The 21,574-nt window shown below is 47.6% G+C and overlaps 1 protein-coding gene across 1 annotated transcript; it reads right to left on the bottom strand.

Moving 5' to 3' along the window:
* Positions 1 to 459: 459 nt before the first annotated feature.
* On the bottom strand, positions 460 to 14,462 carry ERFE (erythroferrone). Its single transcript, XM_014598753.3, has 8 exons — positions 13,600 to 14,462; positions 9,452 to 9,574; positions 9,046 to 9,148; positions 7,726 to 7,955; positions 6,032 to 6,140; positions 5,601 to 5,691; positions 4,445 to 4,523; positions 460 to 2,919 (listed from the first exon to the last, which is right to left on the bottom strand). Exons 1-8 carry the CDS (start codon positions 13,792 to 13,794, stop codon positions 2,821 to 2,823), a joined length of 1,029 nt encoding a protein of 342 aa, XP_014454239.2. The 5' UTR covers positions 13,795 to 14,462; the 3' UTR covers positions 460 to 2,820.
* Positions 14,463 to 21,574: the final 7,112 nt, after the last annotated feature.

Here is a 21,574-nt window from a genome sequence, read left to right as displayed (position 1 = left end):
TGGATCTGGCATGTAGTAGGGAGGAAGGGGGGTTTGGGCCTGATCCAGCTTGCCAGACTGGCTTTGTGCTGTTCATCCAGCCCATGGGCCAGCCCCAGGCCTCTTATCTGGCCCACAGACCAGCTGATTTTGAAATCCCTGCATTGCAGAATGCAAAATGTTTTACAAACTCAGTCTAATTGCAAGTCCTGCACTTCAGGGCATATGGGATTCCCTCTTTCCCATGGAACACATTTTGCTTTGGAACAGAGAAGGCTAACAGATGGGAGGAATATCTTGGAAAGCTGTTTTGAAGAGCTGAGCAGAAATTTCCTGTGCCAGCAAACCTGTCAAACTGAATAGCAGTTGAGAGTTGCTGTTTATAATTGTGTTTATGAAATGAGTAGGCTGAGGATATAATTTCTTCAGGCTCAGAAATGAGTATTGTAGAAGTGGGGGACAAAATGAGGGAAAAAGAGAGAAACTAATATTTTGTTTATTTAGTAACACTGAAGAAGCATCCTGGTAATACAGGTATCAGAAAGAAAATGTTGAGCATGATACTAAAGCCTCCCTTCTCATCCCCCTGCTTCTCTCAGTTTATCAGAATAAGGGTAATGCAGACAGAGGGGAGAGGGAGATGTCTAATATAGTGCCTGCCAGCCAGCAGGGAGACTGGTGGCAGAGATACAAATAGATGGGGCATCGGGCTTCGGTCCATCATCTTTACTGCTGCTTCCAAGAAGTGCTCCTCCTCCACTCGTCTTTTATTCCTGCTTGCTTTTTGTCTCATATGTCTGGCAGTGATAAAATGTGCTTTATTTTTTTTTCTCCATCTTGCTGCTTTCTCTGCTTTACCGTTCCTTTTTCTCATACTTGCCATTTCTTCCCCTTTTAGAAATGTAACTGAAAGCGCAACTCAAGCTAGTTACATAAATATATTCCATATTACCATAGCATCTCATAAATATTTCCATAAAATGCTTTATAGCATACATTTATTTATAATGCAGGTGAGGAAAAAACTGTGGAAGGATCCTTGACATGGTCCATAGAAGTTGCAGAATACAAACAAGCTGAACTCCATCATTGGAGGCTGGGGGCAACCACTGGCCCTATTTGAAGTCCAAGAAATTGTCTCCTCTCGTTTCCTGGTAGGGTTGAGTGGATGAGCAATGTACTGAGAAACAGCTTTTTTTTTTTATTCTAGGTACATAGTCTTGCTGTCTTGTCTCCACTCATTTATCAGTTTGTTGGCTATTTGGTATTTTCAGTGCTGAGGATGGCATCCTGAGTCAGTCCTGAACATTATGGTATTCTGTAGCAATAACCCTGCTGTGGACCCTGAGTTTTTCTTTCTCTTCTAAATATGATAGAGTTACTTGTATCAGTAGGCTGGATTTATTTTATGGACGCAATCAGATTTGGAGATAGGATGGATTTTTATCATCCAACATTTCTACGTAGGGTTACACTGTCTGGTTTCCAGTGGACTGCTAGTCACCTAGCAGGGGTCTGTACCCAAGAGTAAAATCCTGCTGCCCTTTTGGCTGTTTCATCAGCCAGTGGAAGCTGTGTTCTTACCTTGCATTAGCTCATACATGGTAATGTCCTCAGAGGTAAAATAGCCTGCAGTACTCGCATGTTAACAAATGACGGTAAATATTTACCTTGACCTGTTAACTTGCATACTAACTACAACGCCTTGCCTTCATTAAGCTGCCGCTGTGTTAGCTACCTTGTAACACCTCTTCTTGAGTAAAGACTGCAAGCATTGGGTCTCTATTACTCCATCTTTGAACATAGGTTTTATGTTCTGTTTTCTGTCAGGGCCCTCAAAAAATAGAAGAGCTATTTTCCCCCCCGCCGCCCCTCCCCATCCAGAGCTGCAGAAGCTTTTTGAAAAGATAACATTTGGAGGGGGTTATACCTCTCTGTGCCTACGTGCAAAGGGTCCCGTTGTCATGAAGGTGGGGCTGCATGTCCTAGGATATCTCACTGAAGTTCTGGCAGCAGCTCAGGATTAAGTACACAGTACTGAGAAATTTAAACTGCAGCTTTTCCTCCTCCACCCCTCAAGATGCAAACCCCCAGCCCTCACGTACACACGTAGGCCTGCTGGCTTCATCAGCATTAGACTGTGTTATCAAGACCAAAATGAGGAGTGACAGCAAGTATCTCTGCCACCCATTGACCAGGCTCTGTGCCAAGGAGATGAGGTGGTGCTGCTGCTAAAACACTGGTGCTAGGAAGTAGGAAATGACTGGATAGCTATTTGTTTTACACCCAGCCTGTGACTCTCATGATGCTGCTCTGCTTTGGAGATGAGCTGCCACCTACCAACAAACCTTAACCACCTTAACTACAAATAAGTTGCAAAAAAGCTGAAGCCATGCAAAACCTTGGCTTTGAGCTGGTGAACAACTGACCACAAAAACCTGCTAATCTCTGGCTTGAAAGGCTTGTGCAGTCTTCAAACTGTTCTTTCTTAAGTACAGATGCTTACTGCCTTTGGAAGTCAGCAACAGTGCAAGATTGTCCATAGATGATAAGGCTTGACAACTGTTCTTCACAAAATAAATTAAAGGGGGTGATTCGAGTGATGCCTCAAGGGTTTTTACCTGCAGCTCTGTAGAGGCTTGCTATCTCATGCAATGTACCAACCTGGTGGTTTTGACAACTGAATCTGTGCAGCTGGCTGCTCTTGATTGCATGGTGCTGTGCTTCCCCATGCTTGGGTGAGAGTTGGTTGAATTGCTCTTGAAGAAGGATCTGGTACAGTTTACAGTGGGACAAAGGAAAGAGGTATTTTGGACGAAGGGCCAAGTGCCTGGAAGCCATTCACACCCCCAGCAGAACAGCACTGAAATCTGAGCCACTTTGCACAGTGAGGGATGATCCTGTGGCGTTGTCTACAAAAACCGAGGCATACTGGCCAGCCTGCAGGAGAGAAGTTGATAGTGAAAGTAAAGCCAAGGGGCTAATACCCGTACACAGGAGTGCTTTGAGTGAACTCAACACAGTGCTAAACTATGCAGTTCTCATCTAGCTAAAGAGACACTCATTGTGATGCTACAGCTAAGGTTGAGTTCTAATATGAGACTGATCCTACCTCAGCCTCCAGCCCCTATGTTACACTTGGGAAGGGCTGAGGGGTTATGAAGAGATGCGGGACAGTACCAGGATCAAGAAGGGGTGGGTCAGCAGTGCAGAATGCAGTCATCCCCCAGTGTGGCTGAAACAAGCTGTCCTATGGTCTGAGCAATTTCAAACTGGTGGCTCAAAGACCTCCAATGTGTTATAACAGAGTGCTGTATTCAACACACAGAATACTTGCAAGTCACAGAAAAAAGCATGATTGGTGCAGAGTGAATGACATCAAGACACTCACCTTTTAGCCCAAAAGTCTAGTGGTTAGGACACTTGCCCAGGGAGCAGGAGAGCCAAGTTTCAGGTCACCGTCTCCCAGAGGCAGTTTGAACCTGCATCTCAGCAAAGCACGCTAACTACTGGACCACAGGCTAGACTCTTCTGCAGTTCTCTACTTGAAACTGGCTTGTGGGACAACTAAGAGGAGATATGTGGTGCCAGGAGAAAGCAAACAAGCCGGGGCAGGGGGTGTGGCTCAGATGGATGCCTCCCTGGATGGCTGTAGGTTCTTCCCAATATGGCAGGCACTTTCCCCGTGCTGTTTATCTATTTTAGGCAATGAATATAAATGAAAGGTGCAGTGGGCCAGCATCAATAGAGTAAATGTGTGCAAGTGCCCAAGTGGGAGCAAGTGCCAAGCTGGGTATGTGTCATTTAGGCAGAAAAAAAACATAGGATCTAGCCCTGAATGATTTGCTCAAGGTCACTGAGGACATCAGTGGAAAGGAAGCACCACTTGAGTCGCCCAGCTGGTAGTGCCAGAACCCTCACCAGTGGGCTCTCCTTCTTCCTGTCAGGTATATGTGAAAGTAGGAATCTGACTGTAACCTGGTCATGTCATACACTACTGGGAAACCCAGTCAAAGCTAGATCATTTAGGATGGTACTGGAGGCTTCTATTAGCCCTAATGGCCACTTAAACAACCAGAAAAGGAATCCAGCACACCTAATAGTAATAGTAATAGACCATCACAAACACCTTTGAGGACCTGGGTTCCAACCCCTAGAGGAGCTAAAAGACCAGTCAGTGTTATTAAGAGTTGTGGAATATAGTACAGGCAGGCAGATTTCTGCTCAGCCTCAGACCAAGACCAGCATAGCAGAGGCAAGCTTATATTTGCCATTGACCATCTTCCCTGCTGGGTTCCCACTGCTCTCCAGAGCTATGACATTGCCCTGGGCTTGCAAACCATGTTCCCTTCCAGCTGTCCTTGGGAATGAGTCTATCCAACTACAATCATTATACAGGTCCCATTCATAGCCCTGGGGAGGTCCTGCCTCCCACCTCAAGCTCCTTCAATTTGTCGATGTTTACCTGCAGATACAAGATGCCACTGACTGAGATGGTAAAGAGTTCGCTGCTGCTGTCCAAACCAGTCACTGTCTCCAGAGAACTGAGGGTAAGAAACAGCAGTGTCATTGCTATAGTGAGCAAATCAATCTATATATCCCCTGGGCATTACCTTCTAAATCTCTGTCTGTCTGAAGTAGATAGAGAAAGACCATCTACACCCACCAGGGTCACTTGAATCCACCAACCAGAGGGGAAGGTCCAGACAACACCCCAGAATAGCTTGTCTCCTTTCTGCAGATCTATTTGCCATTCTGTGCGCTGCATCTAGCATTTCCTTCTCAATTATATTTAAAAAAAATGAATATTGTGCTAAAAAATGGCCCTGGCCCAAGTATTCTGGACCTGCAGTCTCTACACAGAGTGAATGCAGTGTGGCAGAAAAAGCAGGTCCTCCTGTGCTGCCATACTAACATGCCTCACCCACGTTCTGGAGGGACCCTCTCATATATCAGTCATGAGTATTAAGACACCCGCTAGCCCAATAGGGAGATACAGAACCCTTCCTCACTAAGACATTGACTGATATCCAGCATATATGGTGGTCAAGGTAGAAAGCCCTTACAATCTGATCACTCATGTGAAATCAGCTGTTATATTTCCTATGTACAACACAAGGCAACTGCTAAAGTTGGTGGTCTCAACAGGGATCAGTGACCAAAAGGGCCTGAAGACTGAACCCTGGCCTGTCCCTATGGCATGGCCCTCCAAAACAGCTCTAGTCAGCCTCCTGTTCTCTGCCCACCAGGTATTGCATAGAAATAAAATCCAGCTTCACTAGGAGTTGTGCTGGAACTTGCCTCATTCACTGTCCAATTGATGAGCTACCTGTGCATAACATGTATACAAATGAGGCAAGGCGAATCAAGGCTGCTCTAACTTAAACCCAATTGTCAATGGTTTCAAGAGACCCTTCAGGTAGGCAGCAATCACAAGGATTCCCCAACTGCATTATCTCCCTTCTAGGTACATTCCTTTCCTTGAGGGCTGGATAAGGTGGTTGGCACTCTGGGGTTCCCCTGCATGAGGCATCCTTCACCACAGAGGCTCTGATGACATGCTGTCATCTCTTCAGAGTAAGAGCTATCTGGGGACACCTGCATGTCATGTGCACACTCACATGTTGCGCTGGCAGAGAGACTGGACACAGATCAGCACCCGCAGGCGGTCCCTCGCACGCTGCTGTCCCCTCCGCTGATGCTCACCATGAACTGCGTGCAGAGAGGAACCAATGAGAAAGGGATACAGTAACCCACTTGAGAGAGTGCTGACTGCTGAGCCCTGTTCTGGGGTCTCAGACACCTGAGCAGCCATGATACCACACTGCAGACCGAATGAACGCATATCCCAAACACCTGGGCTGGAGCCTCAGCAGATGTAAAGTCATGTGGCTGTATTGATTTACACCAGCTTGCAATCCAGCCCAGTGACTCCAATGGAGCCGTGCTGATTTACATCAGATGGAGATTTGGCCCAGAGAATTCCAAGAAGAGTCACCAGCATTATCATGTGGCACGAGCTAGTTCACTGAGGGTCAGCAGGAGCACTTACCGATGTGCAGTGTGGCAGCAAAGGTGTAGTACCCGGTGATGGGTGCTGTGTACTGGCCGCTGGTCAGATTCAGTCCCAAGCCTCGGTGGAACATACTCTCCTTCTCAGGCTGGTGAGAGAGGAGAGCAAGATGCTGCACAGCAGGAAAAGCCACCTCAGTTCTATATACTGAAGACAGTGCTGGGTTCTCAGGGAGGAGACTCGCATTTGACGGGGTACGTCAAGCAAGACAGTTGGCCAAAGTGATGCAGGGATTCACAGAACCTAATGAGACTTGGTTATATGCCACATGGACATAGGATAGCATGGAAAATCTAACATCTTTACCATGGAGAGCGAAGTGACTGATGCCTACGGTTAAGTTCACACTTAAAAAAATATTCCAGCAGCCTTGTTAATGGGGCAGAATCCCTGTAGAGTGAATGCAGCTGTTCTGATATCAAAGCCTTTAAACTTTGTATAACTTATTTCATTGGGACAACATGAGTGTTAAAACAGACACCAAGCCCCTCATTCCAGTATGAGAAAGACCTGCATCTCTGTTGAGACTTTTGCTGCCATAACCTCATTACTAACAGTCGCACCTTGTGCCAAGACCGTTATGCCAATAAAACCCCTTAAGTGCAGGTCCTGTGCAAAAAACACATTTGATAAATTCACCTGGCTTTCGATTTCCCTTCAGACTATGTGACAAGGTACTCTTTTTTACAAATGTACTTGTTAATCAAATTAATTCACCCGATGCTGCCTACAGGTGATTTTTCAATCATAAGATCCAGAGAGAGGAAGGAAGGATGGTTATAGAATGAGGATGGTTCTGAGTTCAGTGCCTAACTATGCCTTGGGTGAGTTGCCTAACCTCCCTCCTCAGTTCCTCATTGGTAATGTCAGAATAATAAACATTCTTTCATCTTGCCCATTTCAAACTTAAAATGTTCCAGGCCAGGAAAATCTTCCCTGCAGTGACACCAGGAGATCAAATAATATGAAAATAATACAAAAATGCAGAAACCATAGCTTGTTTTTATGTTTGGGCAGAGTTCAGCTGTTTGAGTACCTCAACAATGTACTTCCAAGCTCCTTAGCATGAATTAGCTGCGATAGTAATGCCTATTTTGGGGATAATTTATAACATTCTTATAATTTATTTTTAACTGATCTGCACTTGGCCTTGACTCCATGTTTGTCTGCAAGCAATAATACTTAGTCACTTTATTGGCAGGGTATGTCATCATAACTTCAGCTACTCTTTTGGACAGGGACTGGCCAACCAGTGTAATCTGCTACTGCAGGAAGCTCTAGGAGCAAATCATTTGGGCGAATTTTCAGAAAGATTGCTGGGAGCTTTCTGAATGTTAGTGTTGCAGTGTTGAACAGAAGTGGTGCGAGGGAGCATGGCTTGGCACTTCAGGATGTAAGATGACTGACTAGGAGGCTCAGAAAGGAAGGATTTCCCTTCCACAAATACTAATAGTTCTGCACAAATTATGTGTTTGCAGGGCTGGGACTTTATTTATGTTCACAAACAGTCAGTGGGAGTCTCTTCATGGGGAGTCTCTTCAGTGGGAGTCTCATTCATGGAGTCTCTTCACCATCTGAGAGATAGCATGCCAGCAGTTACTACCAGAGGTGAGATCGTGGACTATTTGGACCAATGGTCTGGTCCAGCTTGGTGAATTCCCATCATCACTTACTATGTAATAGATCTGGAGCTCTTGCAGGGACCGGCGCTCAATGGAAATGTTCCTCCGTATCCGACAGTGGAAGGCTGCTTCCACTCGGTGCTGCAGCCTGCTGTCTGTCCATGAACCAGCCACCAGCGCCAACATATCATCTTCTTTTCTTTCCTCCTCTTCCTCTTCCTCACCTTGCTGGCAAGCTTCACAGGCCTGCATGCTCATTTTTTCCCGTTCCCTTATCACCCCTGAGTCAAAAAACAAAAAAAAACACAGAGCCAGTTTGAAAACCTAGGAACTAATCATTGTTTTTAAGTAATAACTGAAGCCCTAATCTTGCTCCAGTTGAGGCCAGGGCGAAGCATTGCTTGATTTCATGGAAGCTGGACAAAGGCATTATTAGATATTCTAGTCCAAGCCCTGCAAATTGGTACTATCATGCAAGATGGGACCCCCAGTGATCCCTGATCCAAATGCACAGGGTCATGATCCAGTCAGATGTTCTGTTCTGGCCATGTCAGGCACTTCTGAGGTTGACTGAAGGAAGTTCTAGTTTGCTTTTAAGGCACTGTGAGAGAAAGAGCTATTAGTTCTCTCTGGGTTCCTCAGTGTTGTTTCTAAGTTTGACTTCTAAAAACTAAGGGATCCAAAAACCAAAACAGGAAATCTTCAGAAATGTAATAAAGAATCAGAGGTGGCGTTTGCGATGCCCAAAAGCACCACACACAAGTACACACGCACAAATACAGCCTTCCACTATATGTGCACAGACACATAACCAAGGTGTCCATACCATTAGTAAATATTAATGATGGCAGAAGTATATTACATGCCTGTGCCGTATGTATGCACCTGTTTAATTTTTGAGTGTGTGAGAGTGAGAGGGAGAAGCTCTGCAGCAGAACATTATGTAGTCATAAGTAATACAATGAACAATTAAAGCCACCCATAGGTCCTCATTTCAATTCAGATCTTTGAGCAGAGCTGTAAGGAGGAGTAAGGCCCATCACCTTCCCCACCACTCATGTCTTTGTTTGGGCTAGCAGGACCTTGTGTCTGGGTGTGCAGGGTAGGTGCAGTAGACTACCTTACTTCCCCCAAACTGCCTTCCCATATGCACTAGCCATCAACAACTGGGCAGTTAAGACAATCATCCTCTCCTGCCCTTTCTATGCCTCCACTAAGGTGACAGCAATGGGACTGGGGCCTCTCCATCCCAGCAGGATAGGAGCTCTTCCTCTTTCAGCGTCATTTATGCAAACAACACACCACCTGGATGGCACCCTCTCTGGAAAGGCTCTCTGCCCACAGAATGCATGCAGTGACTTAGTCCCGTACCCTTCAGCAGCAGCCGGAACTCCCGCAGCAATTCTTCTGGGCTCACCAGGGCTCCTGGGGGCCCTTGGGGACCTGGCGGGCCTGGGGGGCCTGGAACACCAAACTGGAACCCAAGCAGAGGACAGACTGTTTCAGTACATGAGACAACAATTAACCTGAGGAGCTACAATGAGAACTGCTCCCTCCCACATTACCAGTCTCCTCCCAACCAGCCCGTTGTATCCTTCACCTCCCAAAATGCCACCAGCCTTTGCTAATTGTGCTTATGGGGCCCCAGCAGCCTTGGCTGGTGAGCAGTGGGCCCTGGCTTTGGCACCCAGTGAAGGGGGTAAGTGGGGCTGACTGGGAGGGGAGGAGCCCTGGCTGAGCTGGCAGATGCTCAGCCCCTGGCAACATGAATATATACCTTGAACTTCTTCGCTTTGCTTTTGCCCTTTTTCTTGCCATTCACGCCTTTGTTTGATTGCTTCACAAACAGCATCCAGGCGTCACGGGGATCGATGCTGCGTGACCTCTCCATAACGGCTTCCTTGGAAAAAGCAAAAGCACAAGAAAATGAACAGAAAAGGTAAGATATCCTAAAGGGAATGCCATTTAAATGGTTGGAGCTAGGCGGGTGCCTCCCTTCATTGTTATGCCCCATCACATCCTGGGGCGAGAGGTGCCATACAGAAGCCATGAGTGTTCCCATGTTCAATACTCTTGTGAACGCTGGGAGGTTTGTGTGTGTTAGATCTAACTCAGGGACCTCATCTCTCCATGAGAACACCAGTCGGCATCTTGGTGGAGTTCCAAGTCCTCCCTGGATACAGTACTTTTCATTTCCTGTCCTAGATTGCTGCCATCTGCTGCGAGGCAGCTGGTGCGTTTAATAAGAGCAGCAATTTTACTTCTGTGGCAGGTAAAGTGACTCTCGCCTATGGAAAAGAAGGCCAGAACCTCACCAGGTGTAAAAATAGCATACTTCTATTGAAGTCCATGCCAACATATGCCAGCTAGGCAATAGGTCTGTAAAGCTTGCACTTATCTTAGCACAGCCATGTTGTTCTCTGTGTCCTAGATGAATGGTATTCCTGTCAGCATTCTGCACTATCATGAGAGATATCTGAATCTGATTTCCAACCCAACTCTCTCAGTGGTTGTTGAAACAACACTTGCAAGTGTGGCAGGGGAAGTGGGCTCCTGGGAGGTGGGAGGAGAAGGGCAAACAGACATCATACCTCTTATTAGCAACCTCTCTGGAAAATTAATGAGCAATATTGACCAACTCCAGGGGACTGTTCAGAGGGCTACAGATGCCAGGGTAAATGAAGAATCTTTAGGGTTCCCCACAAGATGGTGAGGATTTAGTGGGGACTACTATCTTCTGACTTTGTTAGACTTGTGGGGAGGGGTTGGATGAAGAGACCCAGTCTTGTTATATATAGGGATGGGGTTCAGTTTCCATCAGGAGAAGATACTGAAGTGCAGAGAAGCTCTGTGACTTTCCCATGGTCACAAAACAAACCAGAGCAGGGGAGGATCAAGAATCAAAAAGTTTCCTGAGTCTTTGTCCTCTGCTCTGCACCCCTGGCATGATGTTTGCATTCACCCTCCTGGACACCAAGCATTTTACTCTAACAGCAGTATCCTATCTGTTTATGCTAGCAGAGGATCTACCCCAAACAGTCTTCGCTCCATACTTCCATGTTTCTTTTCACACTGCTACTTTTCAATTACTACCTTCTATGTGAGGTTATTTCTCTTCTTTGTCTACTTGTCTAAATTTGCTAGGGTATTTGCTCCAGAACCCAATGACGTCAACCACATTTTCTACAGAGTACAGTGGGCTTTGGATCAGGTCTTAGGACACTCCAACTTCATTAGCATGTACAGCATCTTTCAAGTCTCACATGTATCTAAGGAATGGGCTTATGCTCCAGCAATTACTAATGTAAATGGACACTCAGAAGAGCAAATTGTGTAGCTGTCTCTACCTTGGAACACAGCTATTTATTATTAGCCTTGGTTTACACTCCTTAGAGTAGTTGCAATCCATCATGCTACAGCTCTAGATCAATCAGAGTGAATTGTTCAGGGAAATGGTACTATGTAAGCAACTCAGCTATGGACTTTCCCGCCTTGCCCACAGCCTGCTAATTACAGGGCTAGGAGGGAGCCTCAGGAGGTCATCATGTCCATCCCATGGCTCAAAGCAGAAGGAGCCCTACCTAAATCACCCCAGCCAAGTGCTTGTCTAACTATGTTAGTTCATGCGCCATTCAGGGCAAGGCTCCAGGCTATAACCCAGGGTCCCCTCCTTTTCAGGGCAGCATCCATCTCATTGAATCATATTCCCCCTGGCTTAGAAAAGAAAGCATAGCTCACAAGTGTTAGTGGGGACATACCTCTAAGTGCAAACAGTGTAATTGGTGGGAGCTTAGAGAGCCCTAGTCAATGGGGTGGCCAGAGTTGCTTCTGGTCCCTTTGTGGGGCTAACTTCACATCCAGCACCCAGTGGACTTGGGGCGGGTGAGACCTGGAAGATTGGTTTTGAAGCCCCTGGGCTTGCTGCTTGTGTGTTTCCAGAAATGTTCCTGTGATGACAGACTCCCAAAGCCTCACTGAGGCACAGGGCAGCCTCCATGGTGCAAATCTGCCTGCTTAATGGATTCAAGAAACTCCCTAGCCCACTGCAATATGTGTTGTTGGAATCGAGCCAGAGACAGTCCCCACTGATTGCTGGGTACAATATAAAAGGATACCCCTGTCAAACAGTAACAGCTGCGGTTGCTGGCCAGATGTTTCCCACCCCTTCACACGCTGGTGGAAACAGCCTCTGTCTTGCCTCTGACTGGGGAGAAAAGAAATAGGGGCAGAGAGTGCATTTGTCTAAGTGGCACTGCCATCCTCCTAGACTGGATTTTAATGCTGCCAAAAACATTTTCCCTCACTGGGGGTTCTGGGTAAGTTAGGCCAGTGGGGACCCACCTTTTTGGCAGGCATGCCACAGATTAACCCTGCATTGAATGCTTCTCGAATCACCTTCCACTGCTCAGTCTGCTGCTGCACTGCCTGTTGCCACCTTGACCTGCCATGTGCCACATACAAGGCTGCCCATGACTCTTGTGATACCTATGCTGCAGGTTGTGCCCTCTCTTGGGTTAGACTGAGCCTCCTGTTCATAGATTCATAGATGCTAGGGTCGGAAGGGACCTCAACAGATCATCCAGTCCGACCCCTGCCTAGGCAGGAAAGAGTGCTGAGGTCAGTCAGATGCAGCAGGACAGAGCTGGGGTTCAGGACCCCTCTTCAAGGGATTGGATGGGGAGGCGCAATTCTTTTATTTTTCAGAGCTTGCCTGTGTTCATTTAGGATTGCCTGTAGGTCAACAAATAGGGCAGAATCTGCAGAGCGGCCCACTCATGTCTGGGTATTTGACCTTCTCAGACCTTGGTCTACCGCCACAGAGTTTGGTTCAATAATGGCATGTGCAGCGGTGGAAGTGTGAGCTGGTATGAATTTCACCTTCTCTAGCCCCTACCCTCCACCCATTTAGCCTCTCAGAAACCTGTTTTCACTGGCATCTTTGCACATCACCTCTAAATTTGGGACGTTCATGGTTGTTTGAGGTTTTTAATAGTATAGAAAGAAACACCTGTTTACATGCTGCTACTCGGACAGAAGGCTCAGTCTACAATATTGACTGGCTGCCCATTTAAAAGTGATACAAAGGCATGCTTCTTTATATAGTGCACGACTGAACCTGGGAACTTATTGTCATGAGATATTTTTGAGGCCAGGAGCTCCATGAAATTGAAAAGTAGCTTAAAAATTTGTCTGGAGAATGAGAACAGCCTACATAGACAGGATACAATATTTTAGGGAGGGATTTGAACCCTTGGGCTTGGGGGGTGTAAATATCCATTACCCACCTGAGGAAAGGGAACAACATCATCTATGAGCACATCACTCTGGAATCGTCCATTGTGAAGCTCTTTGCAGCTCCTATTGCAGCACCTGATACTTGTTACTCTTGAAAGGATGCGGACCACAGGTCAGTCCCTGTGCAGTTATCATAACTGAAACCATTTGAGCAATTCTCCCCACTAAGGTTTATCGTGACTCTGTTGTTGAACATTTCCAGCTAAGCTTGAGGAAACTGTTTGCTTTGCAAAAATATTTTTGATAAAATCGGAAAAACTTTAGGTCTTTTGTTGACATTTTTTAATCAGCCATTTTCCACCCTGCCTTGCCTGTCAATTTGCTAGTGGCTGAATGCAATTGTTGTCTCATTAGCAAAAGAGAAAGCATTTTCATCCTCAACTGAGTGGGAACAAGCGCTCCCTTCCCCACACTGTCACGTGTGCATATGTGCTGGCATGTGTGAGTGTGCAGGCATGGATGTGCACGCAAAATCATTGTGCAGCTCGAATTCCCTGGCCACATTTTACACATGATCCTAGTCACCCAGCAGGAAATTAGGCTCCCTGGGCATCTTTCTGCCTCAGTTACCATGAACTTCAGTTTGGGCTGTCTTCACTATAATAAGGTGCAATTAGAATAAGTGCTTACCGGATCGTTGGAAGCTGGCAGAAGCAGGCTATTTTTCCCTTGGCCTGTAGGATACTCATTCGACTGGGATTTCTTCTCTCGGCTTTTCCTGCTTCCGAGTTTCTCTGACCCCACAGAGCCCACGCAGGAGATTGCTACCAAGAGCCCCGCACACAGCAGCATGAGCCAGCAGCTGGAAGAAAGGGAGGCAGCCATCCTTTCACACAGGACACGGGAGAAGTGGCCCTTTCTCTAGGAAATGCATAGAGTTTCTACAAACACCCAGCCTCAGGCCTGGCCACGAAGGGCAGGAAGAAATTGGTGTGTGCCAGAGAAGAGACAATATTCCAGCATGTAGTTGCTCAGGCCTCTCCTCACACCAGCGCTAGACCAGGAGACAAGGCGCCCTTTCTGGATCCCCAGTTGGGATTTTTGTTGCCTGGGTACAAACTTTGCCTTTTGGTCAGCAAGGAGAGGCCAGTCCAGCCTGTGCTGTGGGTGGACAGCACATTACGCTGGCTCCAGTAACGCCCTGATCACAACCAAGAGCCCTGGCATGGTGTGGCGGGTGCCATGAACATGAGCTGTAGGCTGTGTCCAGCTTAGCGAGGGGAATTGATTTCCTTCTGTTTCCTCCTTGCTCAATTTTCAGAAGCTGCAAACATATGTTTTGCAGCTTTGCCGAGCTGCCATTGAGCTCTGTGGTTCTTCCTTCCACGCTGGAGCTGTCGAGAGGATGCCCAGTTTCTTTGCTGGTTTCCCTCTAGCCTGCCACGGCCTGGGATCTCTGGCTAAAGAGATTTCCCCCTGCTGGGTGCACAGCTCTGGGCACCCTGCTCCTGCCTCAGCAGGCACCGTCTGGCTCTGAATCTCTCGTTTTGCATCCACTCCTTTTAATAAGCTTGAATTCCCCGCCTCACAGGAGCTGCCTCCCACGCTCACTCCAGGGAGCCCGGGAGCCCCCTTCTGGCTCCTAGATTAAGTGCATCCAGTTCCTGCCACCAGTGCCATCGTGCTAGAGGCTTTGGCAAGCACTGAGCACAGGGACAGGTGCACAGCGGCTCCAGTCATCTGAAGTGTGAGGCCGTTTCATGGATGGGCAGAGGACTGCAGCCAATCCCTCCCATCTGGTGTGAGCAGCCATCACTGCTTAGCTGTCTATGAGGCAGTGAGGAAATACTTCCCCACTTTGAGAGGTGCCCACCTCATTCCCCCAACTGAGGCACAGCCCAACGTGCAATTCTGTGTCCCCCATGCCAAGGCCACTTCAGCAGAGCTCCTTCAGGACCAGAAGCAGTTTCCTAGTGAAGGCAACCAGTTACAAACTAGAGAGCCAAGCTGTGTGTTTGCCCGTTGCTTTGCCAGTGTCCCCCCAGCTACGCTGGCGAGGTGTGCCAGGTGTCTGACTACAGACTGCTCCAAGACTTTGCTGGGAGAGGTCTGGCCAGAGTTTAGAAAGAAATAATGAGCTTGCTAGTGACTGCCCACATTGTAAGACCAGGCATCAAATACCCATAGGAAGGATTGTGTTCTGCCAGCTCAGCACTCACCCTGCCCTACTTCTCAATCCTTTTGCTGCCCCTTGGCCATCCCCTGCCTTGAGTATTATACTCTTCCCTTTTCCAGTCACCCTCAGCTCTCTCCACACTGTCTAAAACTGTGCTGCTTAAGTCGTCTTTCCCTGGAAACACCTTCCTGTGCCTTCCCAGACGTTGTATGAAGTGCCTAAGAGTCAGGTGGTACAACACTAAGCCAGCATCTGTGGCAGAGAGATCTAGCCTGGCATCTAATTCTTTCTTTCTCATTTGTCTTGCCAATTATCCCTCTTACTCTTGGCACTCAGAGGTGGCCTTGATCATAGACACATGCTCTCACTGTACCTAGACCCTAGCTGTGATAGTCTGGGTGCAGTAGAGACGGACTGGGAACCTCCCTGACCCACAGGTGTGGACTCCATGCTTGTATTTGTGGGTTCAGAGTGCAAGTGTTCACCATGCTAGGGTGCAGATGCTAGTATGAAGCTCCATGGCATGAAATAGGAACACCAAGGGGAAGACATGCCTAGAAAAGCACTCTCACAGGGCTATCTAGGGTTCATATGTGCCATGGACATGCCGTAGAACGAAAGGTGATAATCAAGAGTGTCTCCTGTTTATAGCTAAGCAAACACTGAGTCATTTCCAGTCCTCACAGTATGGGCTGAAATAGCTTCACTGTCTGCAGGGGAAAGAGACCTATAGAATCCTAATTCATCAAGAGCAAGGACTGGGTCATAACAGTGTGGTCCAGGAGGGTCGATCAAGCTGCCATGGACCTTTATCAGCCCCTGTGACATCACTACCACTTGCCAATGGGCTGACGAGATTGCTGGAGCCCCTGTTAAGCAAACAGATGGAGATGTCTCAGGCTTGTCGCCATGTGGAAAGAGTTATTTTCCCAAACAGTGAGAAATATTAATGATGTCATACAGGATATGAGAGGGCCAGAGCTAATTGGTTTAGTCCTTCAGCAAATCCTCGTGTAATGCTATCGCTGAGAGGTGACATAGCCCAAGGTGGAAGGACCGCAGGAAGTGTCAGCCCCCAGCGGAGCACGATGCTGACAAGTGACCCTGTTTGCCACGTGAATTGTGCATCCCAATGAGAACGGTCCAGCCCAACCACTGATGCTGGCTGCTGCTGCAGCCCAGAGATAAACATTCATCCTCAGAGGCGTCTTCCAAGATCAAGACCAAAGCACAGGTTGGTTTTTTTTAGCCTCCCTTCCTTGTAAAATAACCTATTTGTTTAAACGGTAAGCACCTCTTTGGAGCGGGCTGTTGAGGAGTCTCAAATGAGAGATACATGTGGAAGTCTGAAGGGAGGTATGGAATAAGGGACTTCACCCCCTCCTTCCTTCCCTTCACGCTCTGCTGAAATCTAATCCTCATTCTTGAGCTCTCGTGTCACTGCCTTGGCCCGCAGTTCCCTGCAGACTGATGCAGCCAAGCTGGTCTCTTGCTTTCTCCCTTCCTTAGAGGAAAAGACCTTGCAGATGAAGTCATGGGAATGAAAGCTCTGTCCATTCCTGAAAATACAGCATTGCAGAAGGGAAGTTGGTGTGTGGCCTCTTTCCTATCTTGGGCACTGCCCTTCTGGGCCATGCAGTCAGGAGCTGAGTGAAATGCATTATATCCAACCACTAATAATGTCGCCCCCCCTGCCACTTCCCCCACCTCCCCTCCACCACCAGGCAGGTTTCTCTAAGTAAGGAAAAACCAAGCGTAGGTGATAACTATTTCTCTGCTGTGGCAGGCTGCTTTGGCAGTGTCACTGAGACAGAATGGCACATAATAACTTTTGTCTAGACCAATGGTGTTCAACCTCTGGTCCCTGGGCCAGGTCCGACTCATACAGCCACATCATCCAGCACCTGGGACTCCTCACAGGTCCAGCAGTTTGGGGGGGGGGGGGGGGGTAGTGTTAATTGCTGCTGCCATGCTGCCAAATTTCCAGACTGGTGAGGAGTCTTCCAGGCCAAACATCATGGCCCTGCCCAAGTGCACAAGATAATGTGATGGTCACATTGAGCATGCCAGGTGGGGCCAGTGTATTGCCAGATCAGGGCATGCAGCATTGGGCTGGTGTGCACTCAGGGTTGGGCTGAGGTATGGCCAGATCCAGGCACTTGGGAGCAAGGGACATGGGATCGCACTGATTCCACATGCTGATGCTTCATGGGACCCTATCCATGGACTGACCCTGCGCCACTCATCTGGCCTGTGGGGTTTGGAAAGCTGGGCACCACTGGTCTAACCTGTCTCCTTTGAGTCCAAAGCATTTACAGTTCACATGATGATACTGTCAGCATGTCCTCTGTGTGCCCCTTGTGCCCACTTCTGTCAGTTGTGCTTTGTGAGGCAGATACACTTTGAGAGGGCTGGGGTTGAGGTGGGGGAGCAGTTCTTTCAACAGAGTCCTGAAACCCTTTTAACAAGCACACCTGAATGAGCACTTATACTGCTGAATAGTGCTCTGTGGTGAAGCTCCTCCCCACACTGAAGGGCTTGCAAATGCTTTCCCAAGTAGCATAACACACAACTGCTATGGGTCTAGGATCAAATAGCAACCCTGGGTGTGGGGAACACGTTGGAGGGGACACATAGCAAGGGACGGGGCAGTCAGATCAGGAGCAGTGGAAGGATTTTTGCCACCTTCCCTTTTAATGTAGCTGGGACTTGGCAAGGGCAGGCACCAAACAGAGCCATGGTGTGGCAGCTCAGCAATGCCAGGGATTCCCTGTTTGTTTCTGCATACACCCAGGCTCTTGAGGCAGCCCCCAGTGAGTGTGTGTGCACGATTTTTCTCGTCCCTTCAATTTGTCACCCATGCTGCCTGGCCAGTTATGCCAGCCCTTACTACAATACAAGCTTAGGAGTGTAGGGATGTGTGGGGAGTTGTAAAATCAAGTTTGAGAAAGAGAGGCGTTCACCAGCCTCAGTAGGGAGCATTAATACTCTGACACATGAAAAGCTATAGCAGGCAGAGCAGGGAAGGGAGCAGCCATGATGCTTGCTCTAGGGGCAGGCTATATTTCAGCTGCTACAAAGAAAGGGGAGTTTCAAAAACAAACCCAATTCCAAGTATGGAATCCATATTTTTATCTCCAAACCTCAGCCACAATGTGAGTGACCACCCTTCTTATACACCTCTGAGGCAGGGCATGCCTGCCTTGTCACGGTGTAGTTATTACCTATTGACCATGGGGATTCAGAGGGACCCTGCCTACTAGGCCTGTGCAAGTAGGCAGCTATTCAATCCGACTTTGGATCCAGCTGCTTCAGATGCCAGTGATCTGATCCAGAGCTGAGGACCAGGTTCCCGCTTCAATCCAGCCAAAGTGGCTCTGAAGCTTGAGAGCTGCCTCAGAGCTCCGGCCATAGGGTATAATACAGAATCAATCAAATATCTATAAAGTTTTTGGATTTTGTCTGATTTGGATGAAACTTGTCGGGAGGGTAGCCTCTGCTGCAAGCATGAAGCCTGCCAAGTTTCAAGAAGATTGGTGCAGGGGTTTGGGGGGAACTGTACCCCAAACTCTTGAAAGCAAATCTCGTCATGTGTATGTTACACCACAGGGGGGTGAAAACTGCAGGGATGGTGGCCCCTGCTGAGGTCACAAAGCCTGCCAAGTTGCAAGAAGATAGGTGCAGGGGCTTGGAGGGAACCGCACCGCAAATTCTTGAAAGCAAAATTCATGTCATGTGCATGTGTTAAGCCACAGGGGGGTGAAAACTGCAGGGATGGTAGCACTTGGTGAGGTCACAAAGCCTGCCAAGTTTCAAGGTGATAGATGCAGGGGTTTGGGGGGAACTGCACCTCAAGCTGCTGACAGGCAAAACTCATGACATAGATGAACCTGTGTGTGTTAAAGCGCAGCAGACTGAAAACTGCAGGGGTGGTGGCCCCTGCTCAGGCCATGAAGCCTGCCAAGTTTCAAGGAGGTAAGTGCAGGGTTTTGGGTGAAACTGCACCTCAAGCTGCAGACAAGCAAAACTTGTGACATGGGTGCTTGTGCAACTGTGTCTGTCTTGGGGCACAGGGTTGGGGGGGTGGAAATACTGCAGGCCGGGCTGCTAAGCTACTGTGTTACCAGTTACCAATTAATCATGATTCACTCAGGGACCAGCTCAATACACACTACCTAGCTACTACATAATGAGTTAACAAGCACGGATTAACACCTACCAAACCACAGACTAAGGAGAGGAAATAATCAATACAATCAACTGCTCCAAGACAGACAGAGTCAGTTGCACAAGCACCCATGTCACGAGTTTTGCCTGTCAGCAGCCAGAGATGCAGGGCCCCAGAACCCAGAACCCCTGCACTGATCTCCTTGGCAGCTGGCAGGCTTTGTGGCCTCAGCAGAGGCCAGCATCCCGGCAGCTGTCACCCTGCTGCGCTGTAACACACACAGCGTCACCCATGTCACAAGTTTTGCTTGTCTGCAGCTGGAGGTGCAGTTTCCCCCAAACCCCTGCACCTATCTCCTTGAAACTTGGCAGGCTTCATGGCCCGAGCAGGGGCCACCACCCCTGCAGTTTCCACCCCCTGTGGTGTAACATGTACGTGACCTGAGTTTTGCTTTCAAGAATTTGGGGTGCGGTTCCTCCTGAACCCCTACACCAATCTTTTTGAAACTTGGCAGACTTCATACTCTCAGCAGAGGCTACCACCCCTGAAAGTTTCATCCAAATCAGAGAAAAAACAACAAAGGTATAGATATTTAATTGATTCCCCATTATATCCTATGGCCAGATCTCCGAAGTGGCTCCGAAGCAGTTTGGAAGTTCCGAACCACTTCGGAAAGCCTAACGAGGCCAGCGCTTCGATCCAGACAAGTTGCTTTGGACGCCAAAGCGTCTGAAGCTTCTCCAGATCTGAAGCATGGTCTGAAGCCTCGCACAGCCCTACTGCCCACTACAACCCCACCATTTGAGGAGTTGTTTTATAAAGGATATCACATTTTGACATGCTATAACAACTGGAGAAGGGAAGTATGGAGAGAGGTGCCCTTCATCAGATGGCATTAGAACAGCTCAGCCAGGGGTTGGAGACCTTATGACTTTTCTTCAGCTAATGTAGTTGAGGTCTTGGCCTTTGAGAGGAGGAGATCTGGGTTCTTGTCCCACTGCCACTAGGAGTGCCTGGGGTGTTGATTGTCATTGCAGCTATGAAGATATAAGTAGCCATGAATTTGTTACAATACAAAGTGCTAAGTACAGTGAAGTAGCCAGAGTCAGTACAAGCGTCACTTCAGATTTCCATGTGTATACAAGAAGACAGGAAACACAAACATGCCCCAGTACTGGCCCACATACTGGCTGCAGTGCATTGTGGGAAAATGGCCCAGCACTGCAGAGTCACCCATGAGATGTGGAAGTTCTGGAGTTGTTGGGATAAAAGATGTCGGAGCCAAGAGAAAGCTGTTCATTTCCTGCGTGGATTAAACTGTGCTTCAATCCAGTTTGCCAACATAAGGAAAAAGATTGACACTGACAGTTTGGGACTGCTGATTCAACAACACAGATGCTTGCTTGGTTTAGGCATACAATAGGACCTCAGGTACTTTAAAATAATCATTATTTATTCAGATTCTGAACAAAATCAAGCTATTTGCAATCACCACAGATAGTAGTCAATGCAACACAGCTACATTGAAAGAAGTGTCATTCTCTAGTTATTGCCATTATAAACATTTTGTATCTCTCAGAACAGATCCCTCAGTCATAAAGGCAGCATGTGGAGTGATCACACCCCCATAAGAGTTACACCCTAAGGAAGGGCTTAGGTCTTGCTCCCAGCCATCCTGCTCATAGTTGATTTATGCTGGCTGGAAAAACAGGAAAAGGATCTTGCAAAAAATCAGCATTTCAAAGGCAAGGATGTTTGTGAGTGACAGCTTTTATTGGGCCAACTGCATGGTTGGGATAGACTTAGGTAAGTTTTTGAATGCCAGAATGGCCTGCACTCAGACCTCATCTAAATGTCTCCCATCCTTGCAGATGGTGCAATAAAAGATAATCACCCACAAAAATTGCTGCCTCTCCCATATTTGCTAGACCATCACGGCCACAGCATCAGTCCAGCACTACCACAGTGTTCCAAAGGCATTTCCCATCCATTTTTTCCCATGAGATTTTAATACAAACAAACAGCAGAAGTGCTTAGTTTTAAAAGGTATTTAACAAATAATTGAATTGTGATTTGATTAAACCTGTTGGTAAAAATATTGTGGCCATGTTAGCTAATGCCACAATTTTTTGTGAAATATTTTTAGGGGGAAAAAAATAGGCGTTGTATATATGAAAGAAACATGTATGGAAAACTCCCTAGCCAACTCTTGGGCAGCCTCTCCAATTTACTCAGATCCAGAGAAAGAATATTGACCTGTTATGGGAAGGAGTGAATAGTAACAGGTTCCTTCTTGTGCTGAAGGGGGAAGAGGAAGACAC

Source organism: Alligator mississippiensis, chromosome 7 (assembly GCF_030867095.1).
Source record: "Alligator mississippiensis isolate rAllMis1 chromosome 7, rAllMis1, whole genome shotgun sequence".
Classification (NCBI taxonomy): domain Eukaryota; kingdom Metazoa; phylum Chordata; order Crocodylia; family Alligatoridae; genus Alligator; species Alligator mississippiensis.
The sequence above is the reverse complement of the archived record's forward strand: the minus strand, read 5'-3'. Positions and strand labels throughout refer to the sequence as shown.

Bases quoted from the DNA above. Each gene is read 5' to 3' on its own strand.
- ERFE (XM_014598753.3), bottom strand. From the start codon at position 13,794: ATGGCTGCCTCCCTTTCTTCCAGCTGCTGGCTCATGCTGCTGTGTGCG. The intron at 9,575-13,599 runs GTAAGCACTTAT...GCTTTTTCCAAG, and splicing joins TGCCAGCTTCCAACGATCCG to GAAGCCGTTATGGAGAGGTC. The intron at 4,524-5,600 runs GTGAGTGTGCAC...TCTTACCCTCAG, and splicing joins TCTCTCTGCCAGCGCAACAT to TTCTCTGGAGACAGTGACTG.